The sequence below is a fragment of the Prionailurus bengalensis genome, chromosome C1 (genome assembly GCF_016509475.1).
Source record: "Prionailurus bengalensis isolate Pbe53 chromosome C1, Fcat_Pben_1.1_paternal_pri, whole genome shotgun sequence".
Classification (NCBI taxonomy): Eukaryota; Metazoa; Chordata; class Mammalia; order Carnivora; family Felidae; genus Prionailurus; species Prionailurus bengalensis.
This window is the reverse complement of record NC_057345.1, coordinates 78,510,087-78,532,622: the sequence shown is the minus strand read 5'-3', so window position 1 is coordinate 78,532,622 and position 22,536 is coordinate 78,510,087. Positions and strand designations below refer to the sequence as shown.

The 22,536-nt window shown below is 35.9% G+C and overlaps 1 protein-coding gene across 1 annotated transcript in view; it reads right to left on the bottom strand.

Annotated features, from left to right (window-relative positions):
• CC1H1orf146 (chromosome C1 C1orf146 homolog) overlaps nucleotides 1-22,536 on the bottom strand; it is a 58,878-nt gene that overhangs the window by 586 nt on the left and 35,756 nt on the right. The window contains exons 2-5 of the mRNA XM_043575570.1: nucleotides 11,686-11,797; nucleotides 2,631-2,721; nucleotides 1,001-1,169; nucleotides 533-611 (exon numbers count right to left, since the gene is read on the bottom strand). Of these exons, the coding sequence (XP_043431505.1) occupies nucleotides 533-611; nucleotides 1,001-1,169; nucleotides 2,631-2,721; nucleotides 11,686-11,754 (408 nt within the window). The 5' untranslated portion in view covers nucleotides 11,755-11,797. The remainder of the gene's footprint in view (nucleotides 1-532; nucleotides 612-1,000; nucleotides 1,170-2,630; nucleotides 2,722-11,685; nucleotides 11,798-22,536) is intronic.

Below are 22,536 nucleotides of genomic sequence, written 5' to 3'. Positions count from 1 at the left end.
ACCTGCGTGGCTCAGTCAGTTAAGTGTCCAACTCTTGATTTCAGCTCAGGTCATGATCTCCCTGGGGCTCTGAGCTGACAGTGTGGACCCTGCTTGGGATTCTCTCTCTCCCTCTCTCTCTCTGTCTCTCTGCCCCTCCCCCTGCTCATGCGCACACATGCTCTCTCAAAATAAGTAAGTAAACTTTAAAAAAGAATGCACTTTGACAGTTCTTGACTACAACCTGATCAATAATTATATTTTAGAACTTAAAGGAAGATTTAAGTAACCAGTAGGACCAACACAATGTATATATGCCAAATGCTCTTTTGGCCTAAAATTAGTCATTGTGGTAATGACTACCAGAAGTAAATTGAGAAGACTTGAGAGGCTGAGTTCAGGCTTCCAAGAGTTGCATGCTGAAAGAGCAACTTCTCTGAGGGGAACAGAAACAGTATTTGTCAATCCTGCTCAAGAGAGTGTGCATTTTGAAGTCAAGAACCTTAAAATCTATGAGTTTTTATGTATGTGTCATTTTCCTCAGGTGACTCACCTTAGCTATAGTGCACATAAGATTAATAACATCTACTGTGTTGTGTACTGGAAGTATCCGTAAGTTACTACCCAGGAATCTGAAAAATAATTCATAAGTTAAATACATTATATAACTTATATAGACATCTGTTAAGTAAGCAGAAAGGAGAGAGAAAGCTCTTGTCATTTATTTATGCCCTGCCCTATTCCACAGAAGATATGATAAACTTTATAGCCAGGATTGAACAGACTAAAATGTTCACTTTTGTTTTGGTCTTGCAGGAGAATCTCAGAAATCAACATTAACTCTGAAACTTGTTACCCTCATTCTTGGAATACCCATTAGGCCTGCATTTTGTTAACTGTGACAAGTTAATATTATAATATTTATTTTTTGGCAAAACGCAATTCACCTGTTTAAAAGGATTAAGAACGAAAGTGAGCATATTGTAATTTAAGAAAAGTCTATAGTACTATTCATCCATACCTCTGCTGAATCCTGAACATCAGTTTCCATTCCTCAGGCCCATGGAAGGCAGCAGACAGAACCAAAAAGCTATTTTGGTGAATATTAGTAAACTTCTCAATTTTGGCTAGAAATATTTCTTCAGCTGATGTAAAGCATTCTTTAGCATCCATCAATAAAAATGCAACTCCTAGGAAAGGTGAACAAAATATAAAACATCACTTTGTCATAATAATAAAATATTTTGTAAACTCCACAAAATCAACAAAAATTCATATAGCTGGTTAAGTGTACAGGACCTAAACCCATAAGGAACAGAAGTTACTATAACAAAATTCTTAACCTACAAAATGATTTCGGTAATTCTTTGAAGTGCTCTATATAAAAGGATGGCTTATCCTAAATAAGAGGAAAAATGTTTTTGGTCATCATTTTCTGATGATGGCACTGTATACATAGTAATGTCTAATTTTAGTGAAAAGTTTTTTTGTGTGTTGTAATGATTTTTTTAAAGCTGAAAATCAAAGGAAGATAAGCCTTCAACTGTTTCTTGAAGAAACCTTTGTAGAGAATATTAACTATTACATACATTAATATACTCGATAAGCAGTTACCTAGGATTTTTAAGCCGGCCTGTAAGAATAGTCCTGAAAGGAAATTTGATCTAATTATAGCACTTTAAATGATGAGGAGTAGACAATCTGAGGAAAGTGATTATATACTAATTGAGTGAAGTTGGGCAATTTATATAAACCTCTTTGAACCTAAGCTCCCCCATCTGTAAGATGGCAATAATAATTGTTCATGGGTTTGTTGAGAGGATTCAATAAGATACAGTATATAAAGTGGCCAAGGCACATAGGAGGTATTCAAGAACATTTCACTTCTCCCTAGTGGGCTCTTTATTCAACCAGGAAGGATGAGTTTGAAGTTGAACCACTTTCAGCCTGGAGTTTTATTTCTAGTAGCTTTTGAAAGCTGCCTGTCTTCCAAAACCTCTGCTAAAGTATCAGTCTGTTTGCAACCCTCCTGATAAAATTCTTTACCTCCACCTTTTATCACTTCAGTCATTTCCCTATCACAAAACTATGCTTTGTGCTGCCCCCTTTCCATTGTCCCAGGCTTCTCATCTAATCTAATTCCTTCCTCTATTTTGCCCATGACCATTGTACAGTTTTATGATTCGCGGAACTTCTATTTGTCTCCATTTGATTCTTTTCTTTTAGTATTTGTTTATGTTATATTCATCAAAATCATGTACAAAATCATGAAAAAGCATTCTCCTATAATGTTTTTGTATATGGCTTTTGACCAATGTGACGTTGGCCTCTTCATTAATACTGGTAACATTTTAAGTACTGACTGTTGGAGAGGTGGCTTTGTTCTATTTTCATCTTAGTTCCAAAACAAGTAGTTTTTAATATCTTCTATCACACTCCACTGGTTCAGCTTTAGTTCAACAATTGTAATCTAAAAAGAAATGCATGTTGTAATCGGCCACATGCACTACTTTTGCAGCAGTAATAGTTTTATACATTTACCTCTCTGAAAAGATAGTACCTTAAGCTTATTACCTGGTTACTGAACTACCAGTATTAGAATTTATACTCCTATATTTTATAAGAAACTTAAGACAGCAAATATACTGTACCAGAAAGAGAAAAGATAATTGATCCATTTTCCACTGAATCTGAATACCGAATCTTGTGGCTTCGATCTAGGGCAGTTGCAACTTCACAACTCTAAAAAACATTTTTTTTCAGAAACATAAACTTAAGACATGCTTACAATGATTTTTTGTTAAAGCTAATGAAAAAATTAATTTAATAGCTTCTTTTATAACTATACCACTTATATATCTGATCATCAAAGGAGACAGTAAATGTGCTCTCTATGGTGAAAACACTTTTGTAAAAACAAAAATATTTAGTTCTGAAACACACTGTTTGGAAATGAATTGTGTACTAGTTATGTTATTTAGAGACAGAAACAAAAGACAGTATTAAAGAACTAAACTATAAGAAGCAGAGCAAATGCAAAGTTCTTTTAAAAACACAACTTGGAGATGGATCCTGGCATACATTAATATAAATTGGAAGGTGGGTTGTGGTGAGTTTCTTAGATGGCTCAGAGAACCATGAAGTGCCAGATGTACAAAATACCACAAGGAGACAACAAATTCTCCAATTTATTTGTGTATACTACAGTTACTTTTATTATAATTTTAAGATGCTTCAAGCCTTAGGTGAGTCAGAAAACATGTATGAACACAGCAACAGGACTTCTGTTTGAATGCCATTTCAAAAACCATCTCATTTTCTATTCTATACAAGTAATTACTTAGATAATTTTATCCAAGCCACTAAAATGTAAGTGGTTAATAGGGTTTCCCGATTGGTTACAGCTCAAGCTGATTATTCTCCCAAGTAGATAAAAATCCCTTAGGTATATTAATTTTATATTTTGCTTTATAACATGTATATTTTAAGTACACAGGCTGGAATTATGTACAAAATATATGCTTCCTTTCTGTCCCAAAGAGAGTATTTTGTGCCAAACAGATCCTGACCTAGAGTTCAACTATGGCTCTTCCCATGAGTTTATTTCTGCTGTTTAAAACTATACATTGATTCCAGCAATGGCAGACTAAGCAATTTAAGCCAAACCTCCTGCTGAAGCAACTAGAAAAGCTGGACAATTTAAAAAATCTTCTTGAATACATCAGAGAGCTAGCAGGATAGTGAACAATTATAAGGCCAAATCCATACAGAAATTCAAAGATATGAGACCAGCATTTAGGCCACCTTTTCCCTGAGGGCATCTGCCAATTCCGAAAGAGCTGACAGGCTAAACACAGCTCCTGATAAAAGTAGAACAGCTCTCACAGGGACTATAGCCTAGCTTCAAACCATTTCAATCCCAGAAATTGTCTTTAGGTGATACTGTGTTACTAGTATTCACAACCATCTTGCAGAACCACTCCTTAGAGCAACCTTTCTCAATCAGGTTTCCTCTTTCGAACTACAAAGAAAATTATCTGAGTGACTATTCTTTCAATTCTCACATAACTAGTACCATTCTAGATGTAATTCATTTATTACATACAATAGATGCTTTAGGGCTTGGACTGACAGATTTTGCAAATAAAAATAAAGAACACCCAGCTGAATTTGAATTTCAGATAAACAACATAATTTTTAGTATAAGTATGTCCCATGCAATATTTGGGATGTACTTATACTAAGTTAATTGCTTACCTAAAACCCAAATATTGTAACTGAATGTCCTGTAATGTATGTAGCAACCCTGCTTAGGTTTTAGGGGTTTAATTCTCTTGTAAAATTAAAGCTTCTTAGAGGAATAGAACACTATTCTAGGCCTCAAATTATTTCTACAATTTTTCAAATACAAATTCCAATACACAAAAATAATCAGACATACAAAGAGATGAAATACTTGGAAGAGAACTACAAGAAACAATAGGCAATAGAAGTAGACTCACAGGGGATACATAAAGTGAAGTCATACCAGATCCATACCTTAAAATAGCAATGTTTACTATGTTTAAGGAGATGAAAGACAAGACTGAGAATTTTGGCTAAGAACCAGAAACTATAAAAGGATGTAACAGATGTGAGTCAGAAAAGCTTCATAAAATATGAGTTAAACCTTTAAAGTAGAAAGGAGTTTATTAAGCAGACAAGTGAAGGAAGAAGATAAATGTGAGAAAAGCATGGACAGAAAAAGTAACAGGCAAAGGTATTCAGAACCAAAAGTAGGATCCTTAGATGATAAGTATGTAAGGTATACACAAGTCAGTTAACTTGAAGATGGTGTTAGGAATAAATGCGTGCATAACCTAAGGACCCATGTATGCCATGTTAATGAATTTTAATCATATTCTATTAGTAGCTACACCTCTAGTGAGTATGGAAGAATGTACAAGATTTGTCAAATCACTATGCTATACACCTGGAAAATATGGTAACACTGTGTCAACTACACTTCAATAAAAAATAATAATAAACTTAAAAAATTCATATGCTATCTGGGGTGCCAACTAAAAGAATGATAATAAAAATAATAAAAGAAAATAATAAAAATAAAAATAAAAAGTACTGAATTAGAAAAAAAAATAGCCAAATTCAAGAGTTAATTTTTCAAATAACTAGGAGCTAAAACTAGATTTTCCAAAGCATATTTTATGGAATATTAGTCCCATGAGATATTAAAATGTATTCCTTATTCAATTAATACTCAGAAACACTGAATATTATTTTATCTCCTTTTGAGGATTTATAATGCATCTGAGCATATGAACAGCTGTTAAGACAGTGCAATAAAAAAATTGTATAAATTTGTTTATACAAGAATTCCAAATACAATCCAATACTTCTTTCTACAAATATAACACCTATCAATATTCTATAAAATTAACATTCTGTCTACCAAATCTACTCATTAGAAAGGAACTATAAATAAAAACAGAAATGAGAAAGGGTACTCAATAACTGATATAGTTAATGAGAAAATTAAATGAATGCCAATATGAAAATTTTAATCACAGAAATGGCAATTTCATAAATTTCAACTTAATAAATTTATCTCTATAGTTTAGTAAATTTTTGAAAAAATATATAATTTATGAAATAGACTCATAACATAGTGCAAAACTTAACTAAGCAAAACCACTATTTTTCTACATTGCATAAAAAAATTAACAGCACAGAAAATTTAATAGTAAAGCACATTTTACCTTAAAATTTCCATGCTATATAACTACATAGATATAAACAAAAGGAATAAAAAAAAAAAGAATGAAAAAGGAAACCCCCTATTCCCTACAAAAATACCTCAGAAAGAGAAAACCACAGCCTAATCATTAGTAAATACTCATTCAAAAATAAAATAATAGAAAACCAAATTTTAAGAGAATATGAAAGAAAAATCCACAACGATCAATTAATTTAATCAAGAAATGAAAAGATTAGTCAGGGGCGCCTGGGTGGCGCAGTGGGTTAAGCGTCCGACTTCAGCCAGGTCACGATCTCGCGGTCCGGGAGTTCGAGCCCCGCGTCGGGCTCTGGGCTGATGGCTCAGAGCCTGGAGCCTGTTTCCGATTCTGTGTCTCCCTCTCTCTCTGCCCCTCCCCCGTTCATGCTCTGTCTCTCTCTGTCCCAAAAATAAATAAACGTTGAAAAAAAAATTAAAAAAAAAAAAAAAAGAAATAAAAAGATTAGTCACTTAAGTTCTTCTCAAGAGACAACAAAAACCAATGCAACTGAAAAACTATACACTTATTTATGATTAAAAGAAAAATTTTATAATTAATTAAGCTTAGATGAATATCAATACAGTAAATACTTTATAGCAACAGGTACGTCATATATAGTAAAATACTGGAATTATTCTCATTAAAATCAGAAACACTGTTTTAGATGTTTTGGTCACAGCAAAAGGCCATGAGATAAAAATAAGAGATATAGCTGCCAGAAATTCTAATCACAAATTATGACTGCTTCCCTTGAAAATCCCATAGAACCAACTGATAATAAATTATGAAAATGCAGTGCGGTGATTAAGAATAAATAACCACAAAAGTGGGTGATGGGTATTGAGGAGGGCACCTGTTGGGATGAGCACTGGGTATTGTATGGAAACCAATTTGACAATAAATTATATTTAATATAAATAAATAGAGTCAATGCAATCATAATAAAAATAAAATAAAGTAAAATAAAATAAAATAAAATAAAATAAAATAAAATAAAATAAAATAAAATAAACAAGTAAGTAAGTAAGTAGTAACCAACCAACCACAGGGGCGCCTAGTTAAGTGTCTGACTTCGGCTAAGGTCATGATTTCATGGTTCGTGAGTGTGAGCCCCGTGTGGGGCTCTGTGCTGACAGCTCAGAACCTGGAACCTACTTTGGATCTCAGTCTCCCTCCCTCTCTGCCACTCCCCCACTTGTGCTCTCTCTTTCTCTCAAAAATAAATAAACATTTAAAAAAAATAATAATAAAAATAAATTACCACAAACTCAAAAGTTTCTACTTACAGATTGAAAACATGGGGAAATATTTCATAATAGCAACAAAAACATCAACTATCAAGGTACTTAAAAAGAAACAGAATTAATATGAAGAAAAAATTTCTTAATTATCTGAGAAAATAAAGACTTGAAAAAAAACAATATATCTCATGTGTTCAAAGGATGGGAAGAATAAATTTTTCCCTCGTTTAATAAATTAGTTCAATTCAAATCAAAAGTGTAATGAATGGAAAATTTTTTTAACTTAAAGTGATTTTGAAGTTCATCTAGAATAAAGTTCGGCAGACTATTTCAGCAGAAGGCCAAATAATAAATATCATAGGCTTGTGAGGCTGCATATGATCTCTGTCACATTTTTTTCTTTTCTTCCTTTCTTCTTCCCTGTCTCCCTCCTTTCTTTCTCTCACCGTCCCTCCTTCCTTCCCATCTTCTTTCCCTCCTTCCTTCTTTCCTTCTTCTTTTCCTTCCTTCCTGTCTCCTTCCTTCTTTCTCTCTTTCTCTCTCTTTTTTATAAGCCTTTAAAAATGTAAAAACCCTGCTTAATTCATTGGCTTGGCAATAACATGCTGTAGGCCAGGGCATACACCATAGTTTTATGATTCCCTGATCAAGAAGAAAAATATGTTCTAAAAACATATGAACAGTATGGAAGGAACATGCCTTATTAAGTTTAAGGTATATCACACAACTACAATGAATTTAAAAGTGTGGTAATGATTCAATATTTAATATATACATCAACTGAAGAGAAAACAACAGAATCAGATTCAAAACTATATAATGATTATCTGTATATGAGCATATGTATAGATGTATAACACATATTTAAGGCTGATATATAAAAATTTTATAAGAGCAATTTAAGAAATCTCAGGGAAGAAGCTGTTAAATTTGACTGTATAATAAAAACAGCTGCCTTAATTCCTAAAGATAGAGTAGAAATAAAAATATGCAACTTATGATTTCACAAATACCAAATAAAATTGAAAGGCAAAAAAAAAAAACCTTAAGAAAAATCTTAATAGTATAACACAATTTTATATTTTTTAATATTTTAAAGAATAAAAATTTATTATTTATGCCAACAGAAAAAAAGGAAAGATAAAATTACAGAAGAAATAAAAATAATGTGTCTGAAAAAATGTTTAATCTCCTTTGTAATCAAAGAAATATAAAATATAAAATACCAAACTAGCAAAGATTTTCTTTTCTTTTTTTTTTTTTTAAGATTTTCTTAAATAACATGTGGAACTGTCATAGGTGAGGATAAGCTGAGCTTCCTATATACTGCTGATGCCACTGTATATAAAAACATCCTGTAGGGTAATTTGACAACACATATCAAAAGTCTTCAAATGGTGCATGTCTCTTTCTTTAGTGCAACTATTCTATTTCAAAGAATTTTTCTAAAGCAAAAACTAGCAATAAACAAAAAGATTTATGTGTAAGGTAAATGAAGACTCAGCATTTAAAATATAAAAATATAGGAACTACTAGAATAAAAATGGTGGTATCTCCTACTTTCTTTGAAAAGTACACAAAAACCAAAGGAGAATGAGAAACAATAGCAAACTTTCCTTTGTTGAAAGTAGGAAACGTGTAACTCCCAACAAAACACATGAAAAAAGAACAGACTTCTACTTTGAGGGACATTTTTGAAAGCCATGTCTGACAATTTTGGCTCCTCTAGAGAAAGAACATTTCAGCTGTGTCTAATGCTTGTCTCATCAATCATTAACAAAATCCAGTAGTGGAAAGACATATCTTTTACATGAAAACTACAAGTACACACTGAATCTATTTAACTGTGTAACCAACATGAAAATAAATGCGGGAATTACGGTTATAGAAAAAGTATAAGTGTTATGCACATTTGATATAACTAATAAGTTATAAACACCTAATATAATTGGTGTTTGATTGATATAATTAATAAAAGTCTTGAGGAGAAAAGGAAATGAATAATGTTCTACTTATTGACCCGATTGGCTACATGGTATTCTCTTTATAATAACTCCATTAAATGGTTCATATATACTTTTATGTCCTTTTCTACTTTTCTCTATGTGTATTTCATAAGCTGAAAAAAGTCAAACAAAACAAAACAAAACCCTCAATGGGTGAGTTCAATAGGAATAGAGAAAAATACTGACATGGAACAAAGGACAGATTAAATTACCTAGATTGCAACCTAAAGACAGAAGAAGTGAAAGGGAAGTCAAAATGCATGGAGAATATTCTGATAAGATCTAACAAACATCTAATGGGAGTTCAGAGAGGAAGGAGCAAGGAAATAGGACAGAGGCAATATTAAAGGAGATGATGGATAAGAACTTGGTAATAACAACAATTTAAAGATTCATGAAGCCTCAAAAGATAAAAAGAAATCTATACCTTAAAACCACAGAATGCCAAAATCTGAAAAGCAGTCAGAGAAGAAAGACAGGTAATCTTCAAGGAAGTGACAAACTGATGCTATCTTATCAACAATAACAATGGAAGTCAGAATCCAGTGAAATGAGTTCCTCAATATGCTGAAACAAAATATCTATAAATTTAGTGAAAATATCTTTCACTTTGGAGTAAATGGAATTCTCATACATTGCTGATGAGAGTATAAAACCATAATTCCCACATTATTTTTATTTTAGTTACACAGATTAGTCACGCAGTTAAATAGATTCAGTGTTCATTTGTAGTAAAACTGAAGAAAGTTTTCCAGTTTCTTATAAAAATAAACATCTGACCCATATGACCCAGCAATTCCATTACTATGTATTTACTAGAGAAATGAAAACAAAGATCAACAGACAGACATATAATGAGGTTTACAGCAGCTTACTTAAAAATGGCCCAAAACTGGAAACAACCCAAATGTCCATCTACTGGTGAATAGATAAATAAACTGGGGTATACTCATACAGTAAACTACTACTCAACAATAAAAGGAAACAAACTATTGTAATATGTAACAACATGTAAGCAAGACACAAAAGAATACCAACTGTGTCATTCCATCTATAGGAAATTCTACAATAGGCAAAACCAATTATAGTGATAAGTATCAGATCAATGGTTTACTTGAGGCAGGGGGCTGGAAAAGAAATTACTATAAAAGGACATAAAGGAACTTTCTAGAGTGATGCATATGTTCTATATTTTGATTGTAAAACTCATCAAACTTCACATATAAAATGGGTGCATTTTATTGTATGTAAGTTATACTTAAATTAAACTGACTTTTAAAACATCTTTCAAAATCAAGGGGAAAACAGAAATGTTTTGATATTAACAAAAAATGAGAGTAAGTTTTTTACTTCTAGAAAATCCTCATACAGGTAAATTCTAAATTATATTCTTCAGAAAAAAAGAAAGTGATTTAAAAAGAGAAGTCTGAGCCAAAGGAAAAAAAGGAAAGCAAAAACAACAGCAAAGACATGAGTAAATCTAAACAAATGCTAACTTCAGAAAATAAGACTTTGTGGAGTTAAAAAACAGAATTAAACTAAATATGATAACAACAAGAATCTTGTTCTAAGAGTGTTCTAAGATTCTTTTGTGATTTAAGATGAGGATAAAGGTAATTATTCACTGTGATTTTGTGGAGCTAAGTATACATGTTAAAATTTCTAGGGCAACCACTAAAATAGTAGAAATAGGGCATATAATTTCCAAAGCTAGTAAAAGAGGGAGAGAGATGGTGATGGGGGGAGGGGGGGAGGTAGAGAGAGAGAGACTGACCAATCAACACAAAAACTAACAAGAAAGGAGAGAAAAAAGAAACAGAAAAGGTGGGACAAATAGGAAAAAACAAGATGATTAAACATAATAAATGAATTATAAAGTAGTTGCTCTTCACATATTAGCATGGATTGCTGGCTTCCTTTCTCAAAATCAGTCTAAAAAAGCTATATAATTAAGAGAGAAACATGAATTCTAGAAACCTAACAAAAAGAAGCATGAAAAAAAATCAGTGAGACTTAAGGCTGTCCTAAACTGGTATGTGTTATGGAGCTAGATGGCTAAAGCTAATAGGGCAAAGTGCAGCTTGAGGCAGCAGTTAGAGGACAGAGTGGATAAAAATCTTATTTTAACTCTTATTCTGTCTCTCTCCTCTTTACTGTGGAATAGTCATATCCTGCCCCTTCACTCTAGACATCAGCTAGTGTTCACAGATAAATACCAGGGCAATGGAGAAATCCTGTTGACTAAGGAGTTAGAAACAGCTGTGGACTGACCAAGTGCCTTCAGACATTTAACTTCCCATCCCCTCCAATCCAAACTATGGAGACAGCCTCCTCCTAATGCCACTAAGGTAAAAAAAATCAGTTTCTGTGGTTTATTTCTTTAAAAACCTTAAATAATATATATGTGCATATGTGTTACTGTTTCTGGAATCCTTTAATATCTCTATTAGAACAGGCTTATAAAGAAAAAAAAGAACTTTAAAAAATTCCCAACCCTCAAATGTTTAGAGATGTAAGATGCTGAAAATAGATACAATAAAATTTATAATTTATCTTTAAAATACATTTAGTTTATGTGCTTGCTGATCCACATAACTTTGATAATCAAGCTAAGGATCTTTTAAAATATTGTTCTATGGTTTTTAATTTTTAAATTAAAGATCAATGGCCCAAATGTCTATTTACCTTAAGAGATGAGCTAATAATAATGGTGGTTGTCCATTTTATTTTTTCTTTTGTGCCATTTTCAGCCATCTGTCTGTCTTTGGATCAACCCAGCTTCTAACAGTGCCACAATCTGAAAAAAGGTAAAAGGAAACAGGACATGTAGAAATGTTTGATGAATGAGTAAATTAAAGACAGAAATGAAACTATGTGGGGGCACCTGGATGGCTGAGTCGGTTAAAGTCCAACTCTAGATTTCAGCTCATGTCATGATCTCATAGTCATGAAATCGAGCCCTGCATCAGGCTCCACCAAGGGTGTAGAGCCTACTTAAGATTCTCTCTCTCCCTCTCCCTCTGCTCCTCCCCCATTGGTGCTTTCTAGAAAAAAAGAAACAAACAAACAAACAAGGTTAATGGAGACATTCTAAAGAATATTTGAAAGTTAAAATTTGACACTGAAAATATGTCTTGTTATACATTAAGCTTATCAATACCACGCTTCCTATTGCTAAAAAGGAGATAGTAGACCCAAAACGGAGTCACTTGCACTAAACCCCACATCAGTAAACCAAGACTTAATATCTAACCTAACTTCAGTTTCACCACCCAACCACCCTATCCCTCACTTACCACCCCCCCACCCCCCACAATGTAACCTTTAACCAATTGACACTGAATACTTGGTCAGCACTAGTGAAATAATGCAATCAGTAAATCCCTTCCTTTCCCCTCAGGAAAGTAACCTTGCCTGAAAAATGCATTCTTTGCAAATAATTTTTTTCCAACTCCTGTCTTTAAACACTTCCCTTTTTGGGGCATTTGGGTGGCTCAGTTGATTGAGCATCCTACTTCAGCTCAGGTCCTGTCTCATGGTTCATGAGTTCCAGTCCCACACCGGTCTCTCTGTTGTCAGTGCAGACCCTCTTCAGACACTCTGTCCCCCACTCTCTCTGCCCCTTCCCCACTCATTCTCTCTCTCAAAACTAAATAAACAATTAAAAAAAAACTTTCCCTTTCCCACAGCTTGGTGGAGTTCCTTTCCCTTGCTAATTGGGATACTGCCCAATTCATGATTCATGGAATAAAGCCAATTTGGTTTTTTTAAAAATATAATTGATTGTCTAACTAGTTTCCATACAACACCCAGTGCTCATCCCAACAAGTGCTATCCTCAATGCCCATCAACAACTTTCCCCTCTCCCCCACCCCCATCAACCCTCAGTTTGTTCTCAGTATTTAAGAGTCTCTTATGGTTTATCTCCCTCCCTCTCTGTAACTATTTTTCTCCTTCCCCTCTCCCATGGTCTTCTGTTAAGTTTCTCAAGATCCACATATGAGTGAAAACATAAGGTAAATGTACTCAGTTGAATTTTTGCTATTTAACTCTACTAACAATTACTAAAAACAATGGTTCCCATTACAGGGCATCAGGGTTTTCTCCCTTTTCCTTTTTTTTTCAGGGTTACTTCAACAAACAAAGCAAAGCACACCTAATTAAAGGTACAGACGCTTCACCACTGAAAGTAATGAGAAGCTCTGTAGAGGACTGAACAATGGGAAAGAGAAGCCAAAATGCAACAGCAGAATGCACACAGCATATACCAGAAACACTGCCAGGAGTGCCAGGCCCCTTTTTAATATAGTGGTACTCTCAGATGCAGGAAACATAACAAGCTTTTAGAACATGCAAAACACTGACAGAAACGTAGTCAAAATGACAAGACAGAGGAATTGTCCCCAAAAGAAAGGTCAAGAAGAAATCATAACCAGGGGCTTGCTTAAAATAGATACAGGCAATATATCTGAGAATTTAGATCAACAAGAATTTAGATCAACCCTCCTAAAACTACTAGGTGGCCTTGAAAAAGCATAGAAGACCCCAGAGAAATCCTTGCTGCAAAGATCAAAGACCTAAAAACTAGTCGGCATGAATTTAAAAAGGCTATAAATGAGATGCAAAATAGGCTAGATACAGTGAAGCAAGATAGAAGAAACAGAGGAGAGAATAGATGAAATAGATGTTAAAATTATGGAAAATCATGAAACTGAAAAAAGAGGGAAAGGAAATTACTAGATCATAAGGGGAGGCATAGAGAACTAACTGATTCCATGAAATGAAGCATAGGGGTCCCAGAAGAAGAAGAGTGAGAAAAAGGGGCAGAAAGCTTATTTGAACAAGTTATAGCCGAGAACTTCTCTAACCTGGAAAGGAAACAGGCATCCAAGTCCAAGAGGCACAGAGAACTCCCTTCAAAATCAACAAAAACAGCTCAAAACCATGATATATGATAGTGAAACTTGCAAAATACAAAGATAAAGGGAGAATTCTGAAAGCAGCTAGGGAGAAAAGGTCCTTAACCTACAAGAGTAGACACATAAGGTTAGTAGCAGACCTGTCCACTGAAACTTAGCAGGCCAGAAGGGAATGGCAGGAAATATTCAATGTGCTAAATAGGAAAAACATGCACCCAAGAATCTTTTATACAGCAAGTCTGTCATTCAGAACAGAAAGAGACATAAAGACTTTCCAAGACAAATGAAAATTAAAGGAGTTAATGACCACTAAACCAGCCCTACAAGAGACCCTCAGGGTGACCCTGTGAGTGGAAAGCAGCAAAGACTACAAAAGACCAGATAACACCACCAGAAACACCAAATCTACAGATAATACAGATAATAATAATAAATTCAGATCTTTCAATAATCATTCTGAAAGTAAATGGACTAAATGCTCCAATGAAAAGACACAAGGTAGCAGAATGGATAAAAAAACAAGATCTATCTATATGCTGCCTACAAGAGACCCATTTTACACCTAAGGACACATGCAGGGTGAAAGTGAGGGGATGGAAAGCCATCTATCATGCTAATGGAAGTCAAAAGAAAGCCAGAGTAGCAATACTTATACCAGACAAACTAGATTTTATTTTATTTTTATTTTATTTTTTAACTTCCAAGTTCTTTTATTTTTTTTATTTTTTTATTTTTTTTAATATATGAAATTTATTGTCAAATTGGTTTCCATACAACACCCAGTGCTCATCCCAAAAGGTGCCCTCCTCAATACCCATCACCCACCCTCCCCTCCCTCCCACCCCCCATCAACCCTCAGTTTGTTCTCAGTTTTTAACAGTCTCTTATGCTTTGGCTCTCTCCCACTCTAACCTCTTTTTTTTTTTTTCCTTCCCCTCCCCCATGGGTTCCTGTTAAGTTTCTCAGGATCCACATTAGAGTGAAACCATATGGTATCTGTCTTTCTCTGTATGGCTTATTTCACTTAGCATCACACTCTCCAGTTCCATCCACGTTGCTACAAAAGGCCATATTTCATTTTTTCTCATTGCCACGTAGTATTCCATTGTATATATAAACCACAATTTCTTTATCCATTCATCAGTTGGACATTTAGGCTCTTTGCATAATTTGGCTATTGTTGAGAGTGCTGCTATGAACATTGGGGTACAAGTGGCCCTATGCATCAGTACTCCTGTATCCCTTGGGTAAATTCCTAGCAGTGCTATTGCTGCGTCATAGGGTAGGTCTATTTTTAATTTTCTGAGGAACCTCCACACTGCTTTCCAGAGCGGCTGCACCAATTTGCATTCCCACCAACAGTGCAAGAGGGTTCCCGTTTCTCCACATCCTCTCCAGCATCTATAGTCTCCTGATTTGTTCATTTTGGCCACTCTGACTGGCGTGAGGTGATACCTGAGTGTGGTTTTGATTTGTATTTCCCTGATAAGGAGCGACGCTGAACATCTTTTCATGTGCCTGTTGGCCATCCGGATGTCTTCTTTAGAGAAGTGTCTATTCATGTTTTCTGCCCATTTCTTCACTGGGTTATTTGTTTTTCGGGTGTGGAGTTTGGTGAGCTCTTTATAGATTTTGGATACTAGCCCTTTGTCCGATATGTCATTTGCAAATATCTTTTCCCATTCCGTTGGTTGCCTTTTAGTTTTGTTGGTTGTTTCCTTTGCTGTGCAGAAGCTTTTTATCTTCATAAGGTCCCAGTAATTCACTTTTGCTTTTATTTATTTATTTTTTTTATTTTTTTTTTAAATTTTTTTAACGTTCATTTATTTTTGAAACAGAGAGAGACACAGCATGAACAGGGGAGGGGCAGAGAGAGAGGGAGACACAGAATCGGAAGCAGGCTCCAGGTTCTGAGCCATCAGCCCAGAGCCCGACGCGGGGCTCGAACTCACAGACCGCGAGATCGTGACCTGAGCTGAAGTCGGACGCCCAACCGACTGAGCCACCCAGGCGCCCCTCACTTTTGCTTTTAATTCCCTTGCCTTTGGGCATGTGTCGAGTAAGAGATTGCTACGGCTGAGGTCAGAGAGGTCTTTTCCTGCTTTCTCCTCTAAGGTTTTGATGGTTTCCTGCCTCACATTCAGGTCCTTCATCCATTTTGAGTTTATTTTTGTGAATGGTGTGAGAAAGTGGTCTAGTTTCAACCTTCTGCATGTTGCTGTCCAGTTCTCCCAGCACCATTTGTTAAAGAGACTGTGTTTTTTCCATTGGATGTTCTTTCCTGCTTTGTCAAAGATGAGTTGGCCATACGTTTGTGGGTCTAGTTCTGGGGTTTCTATTCTATTCCATTGGTCTATGTGTCTGTTTTGGTGCCAATACCATGCTGTCTTGATGATGACAGCTTTGTAGTAGAGGCTAAAGTCTGGGATTGTGATGCCTCCTGTTTTGGTCTTCTTCTTCAAAATTACTTTGGCTATTCGGGGCCTTTTGTGGTTCCATATGAATTTTAGGATTGCTTGTTCTAGTTTCAAGAAGAATGCTGGTGCAATTTTGATTGGGATTGCAATGAATGTGTAGATAGCTTTGGGTAGTATTGACATTTTGACAATATTTATTCTTCCAATCCATGAGCAGGGAATGTCTTTCCATTTCTTTAAATCTTCTTCAATTACCTTCATAAGCTTTCTATAGTTTTCAGCATACAGATCCTTTACATCTTTGGTTAAATTTATTCCTAGGTATTTAATGCTTCTTGGTGCAATTGTGAATGGGATCAGTTTCTTTATTTGTCTTTCTGTTGCTTCATTATTAGTGTATAAGAATACAACTGATTTCTGTACATTGATTTTATCCTGAAACTTTGCTGAATTCATGTATCAATTCTAGCAGACTTTTGGTGGAGTCTATCGGATTTTCCATGTATAATATCATGTCATCTGCAAAAAGCGAAAGCTTGACTTCGTCTTTGCCAATTTTGATGCCTTTGATTTCCTTTTGTTGTCTGCTGATGCTAGAACTTCCAGCACTATGTTAAACAACAGCGGTGAGAGTGGGCATCCCTGTCGTGTTCCTGATCTCAGGGAAAAAGCTCTCAGTTTTTCCCCGTTGAGGATGATGTTAGCTGTGGGCTTTTCATAAATGGCTTTTATGATCTTTAAGTATGTTCCTTCTATCCCGACTTTCTCAAGGGTTTTTATTAAGAAAGGGTGCTGGATTTTGTCAAAGGCCTTTTCTGCATCGATTGACAGGATCATATGGTTCTTCTCTTTTTTTTTGTTAATGTGATGTATCACGTTGATTGATTTGCGAATGTTGAACCAGCCCTGCAGCCCAGGAATGAATCCCACTTGATCATGGTGAATAATTCTTTTTATATGCCGTTGAATTCAATTTGCTAGTATCTTATTGAGAATTTTTGCATCCATATTCATCAGGGATATTGGCCTGTAGTTCTCTTTTTTTACTGGGTCTCTGTCTGGTTTAGGAATCAAAGTAATACTGGCTTCATGGAATGAGTCTGGAAGTTTTCCTTCCCTTTCTATTTCTTGGAATAGCTTGAGAAGGATAGGTATTATCTCTGCTTTAAACATCTGGTAGAACTCCCCTGGGAAGCCAACTGGTCCTGGACTCTTATTTGTTGGGAGATTTTTGATAACCGATTCAATTTCTTCGCTGGTTATGGGTCTGTTCAAGCTTTCTATTTCCTCCTGATTGAGTTTTGGAAGAGTGTGGGTGTTCAGGAATTTGTCCATTTCTTCCAGGTTGTCCAATTTGTTGGCATATAATTTTTCATAGTATGCCCTGATAATTGTTTGTATCTCTGAGGGATTGGTTGTAATAATTCCATTTTCATTTATGATTTTATCTATTTGGGTCATCTCCCTTTTCTTTTTGAGAAGCCTGGCTAGAGGTTTGTCCATTTTGTTTATTTTTTCAAAAAACCAACTCTTGGTTTCGTTGATCTGCTCTACAGTTTTTTTAGTTTCTATATTGTTTATTTCTGCTCTGATCTTTATTATTTCTCTTCTTCTGCTGGGCTTAGGCTGCCTTTGCTGTTCTGCTTCTAGTTCCTTTAGGTGTGCTGTTAGATTTTGTATTTGGGATTTTTCTTGTTTCTTGAGATAGGCCTGGATTGCAATGTATTTTCCTCTCAGGACTGCCTTCGCTGCATCCCAAAGCGTTTGGATTGTTGTATTTTCATTTTCGTTTGTTTCCATATATTTTTTAATTTCTTCTCTAATTGCCTGGTTGACCCACTCATTCGTTAGTAGGGTGTTCTTTAACCTCCATGCTTTTGGAGGTTTTCCAGACTTTTTCCTGTGGTTGATTTCAAGTTTCATAGCATTGTGGTCTGAAAGTATGCATGGTATAATCTCAATTCTTTTATACTTATGAAGGGCTGTTTTGTGACCCAGTATATGATCTATCTTGGAGAATGTTCCATGTGCACTCGAGAAGAAAGTATATTCTGTTGCTTTGGGATGCAGAGTTCTAAATATATCTGTCAAGTCCATCTGATCCAATGTCTCATTCAGGGCCCTTGTTTCTTTATTGACCGTGTGTCTAGATGATCTATCCATTTCTGTAAGTGGGGTGTTAAAGTCCCCTGCAATTACCACATTCTTCTCAATAAGGTTGCTTATGTTTATGAGTAATTGTTTTATATATTTGGGGGCTCCGGTATTCGGCGCATAGACATTTATAATTGTTAGCTCTTCCTGATGGATAGACCCTGTAACTATTATATAATGCCCTTCTTCATCTCTTGTTACAGACTTTAATTTAAAGTCTAGTTCAGACAAACTAGATTTTAAAACGAAGACTGTTACAAGAGATGAAGAAGGGAATTACACCATAATTAACGGGGTTTATCCATCAAGAATATCTAACAATTGTAAATATTTATGCTAACATGGAAGCACCCAAATATGTGCATCAATTAATCACAAACATAAACAAACTCATCGATAATAATACCATTATAGTAACAGACTTTAATACTCCACTCACAGCAATGGACAGATGAAGTTAGGAGAAAATCAGCAAGGAAACAATGGCTTTGAATGACACATTGGACCAGATGGACTTAACAGATATATTCAGAACATTTCACCCTAAAAAGCACCATAATACACATTCTTCTTGAGTGTGCATGGAACATTCTCCAGAACAGATCACATACTGGGTCACAAACCAGCCCTCAACAAGTACAAAAAGATCAAGATCATATCATGCATGTTTTCAGATTACAACACTATGAAACTTGAAATCACCCAAAAGAAAAAATTTGGAAAGCCCTCAAATACATGAAGGTTAAATAACATCCCAGTAAAGAATGAATGGGTTAACCAGGAAATTAAATAATAAAATACACGGAAGCAAATGAAAATGAAGACATACAGTGCAAACATTTTGGGATATAGCAAAGGCAGTCCTAAGAGGAAAATACATTGCAATTGTGGCCATCTTAAGAAGCAAGAAAGGTCCCAAATACACAACCTAACCTTACACCTAAAGTAGCTAGGAAAGGAGCACCAAATAAAGCCCAAAGCAGTGGAAAGGAAATAATAAAACTCAGAGAGAACTAAATGATATAGAAACAAACAAACAAACAAAAAGCAGAATAGATCAAAGAAACTAAAAAGTGGTGTTTTTTTTGAAAGAATAAACAAAATTGATAAACCCCCAGCCAGACTTAACAAAAAGAAGAGAGGATCCAAAGTAGATAAAATCATGAATTAAGGAGGAGAGATCACAACCAACACCACAGAGATACAAACAATTATAAGAGAATACTATGAAAAATTATACACCAACAAAGTGAACAATATGAAAGAAATGGACAATTCCTGAACACTCACACACTACCAAAACTTAAGAGGAAGAAGTAGAAAATTTGACAGCCCCATAACTAGCAAAGAAACTGAATCTGTCATCAAAAATCTCCCAACCAATAAGAGTCCTGGGCCAGATGGCTTCCCAGGAGAATTCTACCAGACATTTAAAGAAGAGTTAATACCTATTCTTCTCAAACTGTTCCAAAAAAAAAAAAAAAAAAGAAATGGAAGGAAAGCTTTCAAACTCTACTATAAGGCCAGTATTACCATGGTTCCAAAACCAGACAAAGACCCTGCTAGAAAGGAGAATTACAGGCCAATATCCCCGATGAACACGGATCCAAAAATTCTCAAAAAGATACTAGCAAATCAAACCAAAGAGTACCTTAAATGAATTATTCACCAAATAGCCAAAGATGGCGACATAGGAAGACGCTTGGCTCACCTAGTCCTGCTGATCACTTAGATTCCATCCACATCAGCCTAAATAATCCAGAAAACCACTGGAAGACTAGCACAATGGACTCTCTGGACCCAAGCGTAGACAAGAGGCCCACGGAAGAGAGTAGGAAGTACAGAGAGGCAGTGCATGCTACGCAGACTGACGGGAGGGAGCCGGGTGGTGGAGGGTCAGCCCACCAGGCAAGGCAGAGCCTCCGACGTCTGGCTTGCAAAAGTGGAGGGGCTGGACTGTGTGAGTTTTGACAGCAAGCAGGACTTAACATCTGGAATGTTAGAAGTCAACAGCTCTGCTCTCAGAGAGCGAGGAGGGTGAGAGGATGCTGGGAGGGAGAGTTGTTGAGCCCCAGAAGGACAGAGCTCCGCAGGGGAACAAAGGTGCTGGCAAGCATAATTTCCCTCTCCCATCCCCCAGCTGAAATTCCAAAGGGAACCAGTTTCCCTCACCGAACTTGCTTGCACCGTGCAAACACCCATCACTGTGCTTCTGTGGATCCATCCCTCCAACGGGCCTGCCTCCCTCCCGGTGCTGCAGGGCCCTTCCCACAGGGGACCACCTATGGCAAAGCTAGCTAAGCCTGGCCCTCCTGCCCCTGTGCACCTTGCGGACCCACCCCTCTAATACACCCTTGGCCAGATCCCATCAAAGCAGCACCATAATTGTGCCTGGAAGTATGCAAACAGCCCAGACAGGGGCCATAGCACTCCACATTGAGTCCTGCCCCTGGGAGAGAGGAAGATAAGGTACACACCAGTCCAACTGTGGCCCCAGCGGTGGGCTAGGGGCACACATCGGGTCTGACTGCAGCCCCGCCCACCAACACAAGTTTCTCTGGAGAGCAAAGGGGAAGTGCCCTGCAGTTTGGAGCCACCGCAGGGACTAGCCAAAATGATGAAACGAAAGAATTCTTCTCAAAAGAAACTCCAGGAAGTAGCAATACCTAACGAATTGATCAAAATCGATTTAAGCAATAAAATGGAACAAGAATTTAGAATAATAGTCATAAAATTAATCGCTGGGCTTGAAAAAAGCACAGAGGACAGCAGAGAATCTATTGCTACAGAGATCAAGGGACTAAAAAATAATCATGAAGAATTTTAAAATGCTATAAATTAGGCACAAAATAAAATGGAGGTGGCCATATCGTGGATTGAAGAGGCAGAGGAGAGAATGGGTGAATTAGAAGATAAAATTACAGAAAAAGAGGAAGTTGAGAAAAAGATTAAAAAAATCCAGGAGTATGAGGGGAGATTTAGAGAACTAAGTGATGCAATCAAACAGAACAATATCCGTATCATAGGAATTCCAGAAGAAGAGACAGAGAAAGAAGCTGAAGGTGTACTTGAACAAATCATAGCTGATAACTTCCATGATCTGGGGAAGGAAACAGGCATTGAAATCCAAGAGGCACAGAGAACTCCCTTCAGACATAACTTGAATCGATCTTCTCCACGACATATCATAGTGAAACTGGCAAAATACAAGGATAAAGAGACAATTCTGAAAACAGCTAGGGATAAACAGGCTCTAACTTATAAAGGGAGATGCATAAGCCTAGTGGCAGACCTATCTACTGATATTTGGCAAGCCAGAAAGGAATGGCAGGAAATCTTCAATATGATGAACAGAAAAAATATGCAGCCAAGAATCCTTTATCCAGCAAGTCTGTCATTCAGAATAGAAGGAGAGATAAAGGTCTTCCCAAACAAAAACTGAAGCAATTCATCACCACTAAACCAGCCCTACAAGAGATCCTAAGGGGGACTTTGTGACTGAAACGTTGCAAGGACCACAAAGTACCAGAGACATCACTACAAGCATGAAAGCTACAGATATCACAATGACTCTAAACCCATATCTTTCTATAATAACACTGAATGTAAATGGACTAAATGCTCCAACTAAAAGAAACAGGGTATAAGAATGGATAAAAAAAACAAGACCCATCTATTTGCTATCTACAAGAGACTCATTTTAGACCTGAGGACACCTTCAGATTGAAAATGAGGGGGTGGAGAACAATCTATCATGCTACTGGAAGTCAAAAGAAAGCTGGAGACAAACTAGACTTTAAATTAAAGGCTGTAACAAGAGATGAAGAAGAGCATTATGTAATAATTACAGGGTCTATCCATCAGGAAGAGCTAACAAATATAAATGTCTATGAGCCGATTACGGGAGCCCCCAAATATATAAAATAATTAATCACAAACATAAACAACCTTATTGATGAGAATGTGGTAATTGCAGGGGAATTTAATACCCTACTTACAACAATGGATAGATCATCTAGACACAGGATCAATAACGAAACAAGGAC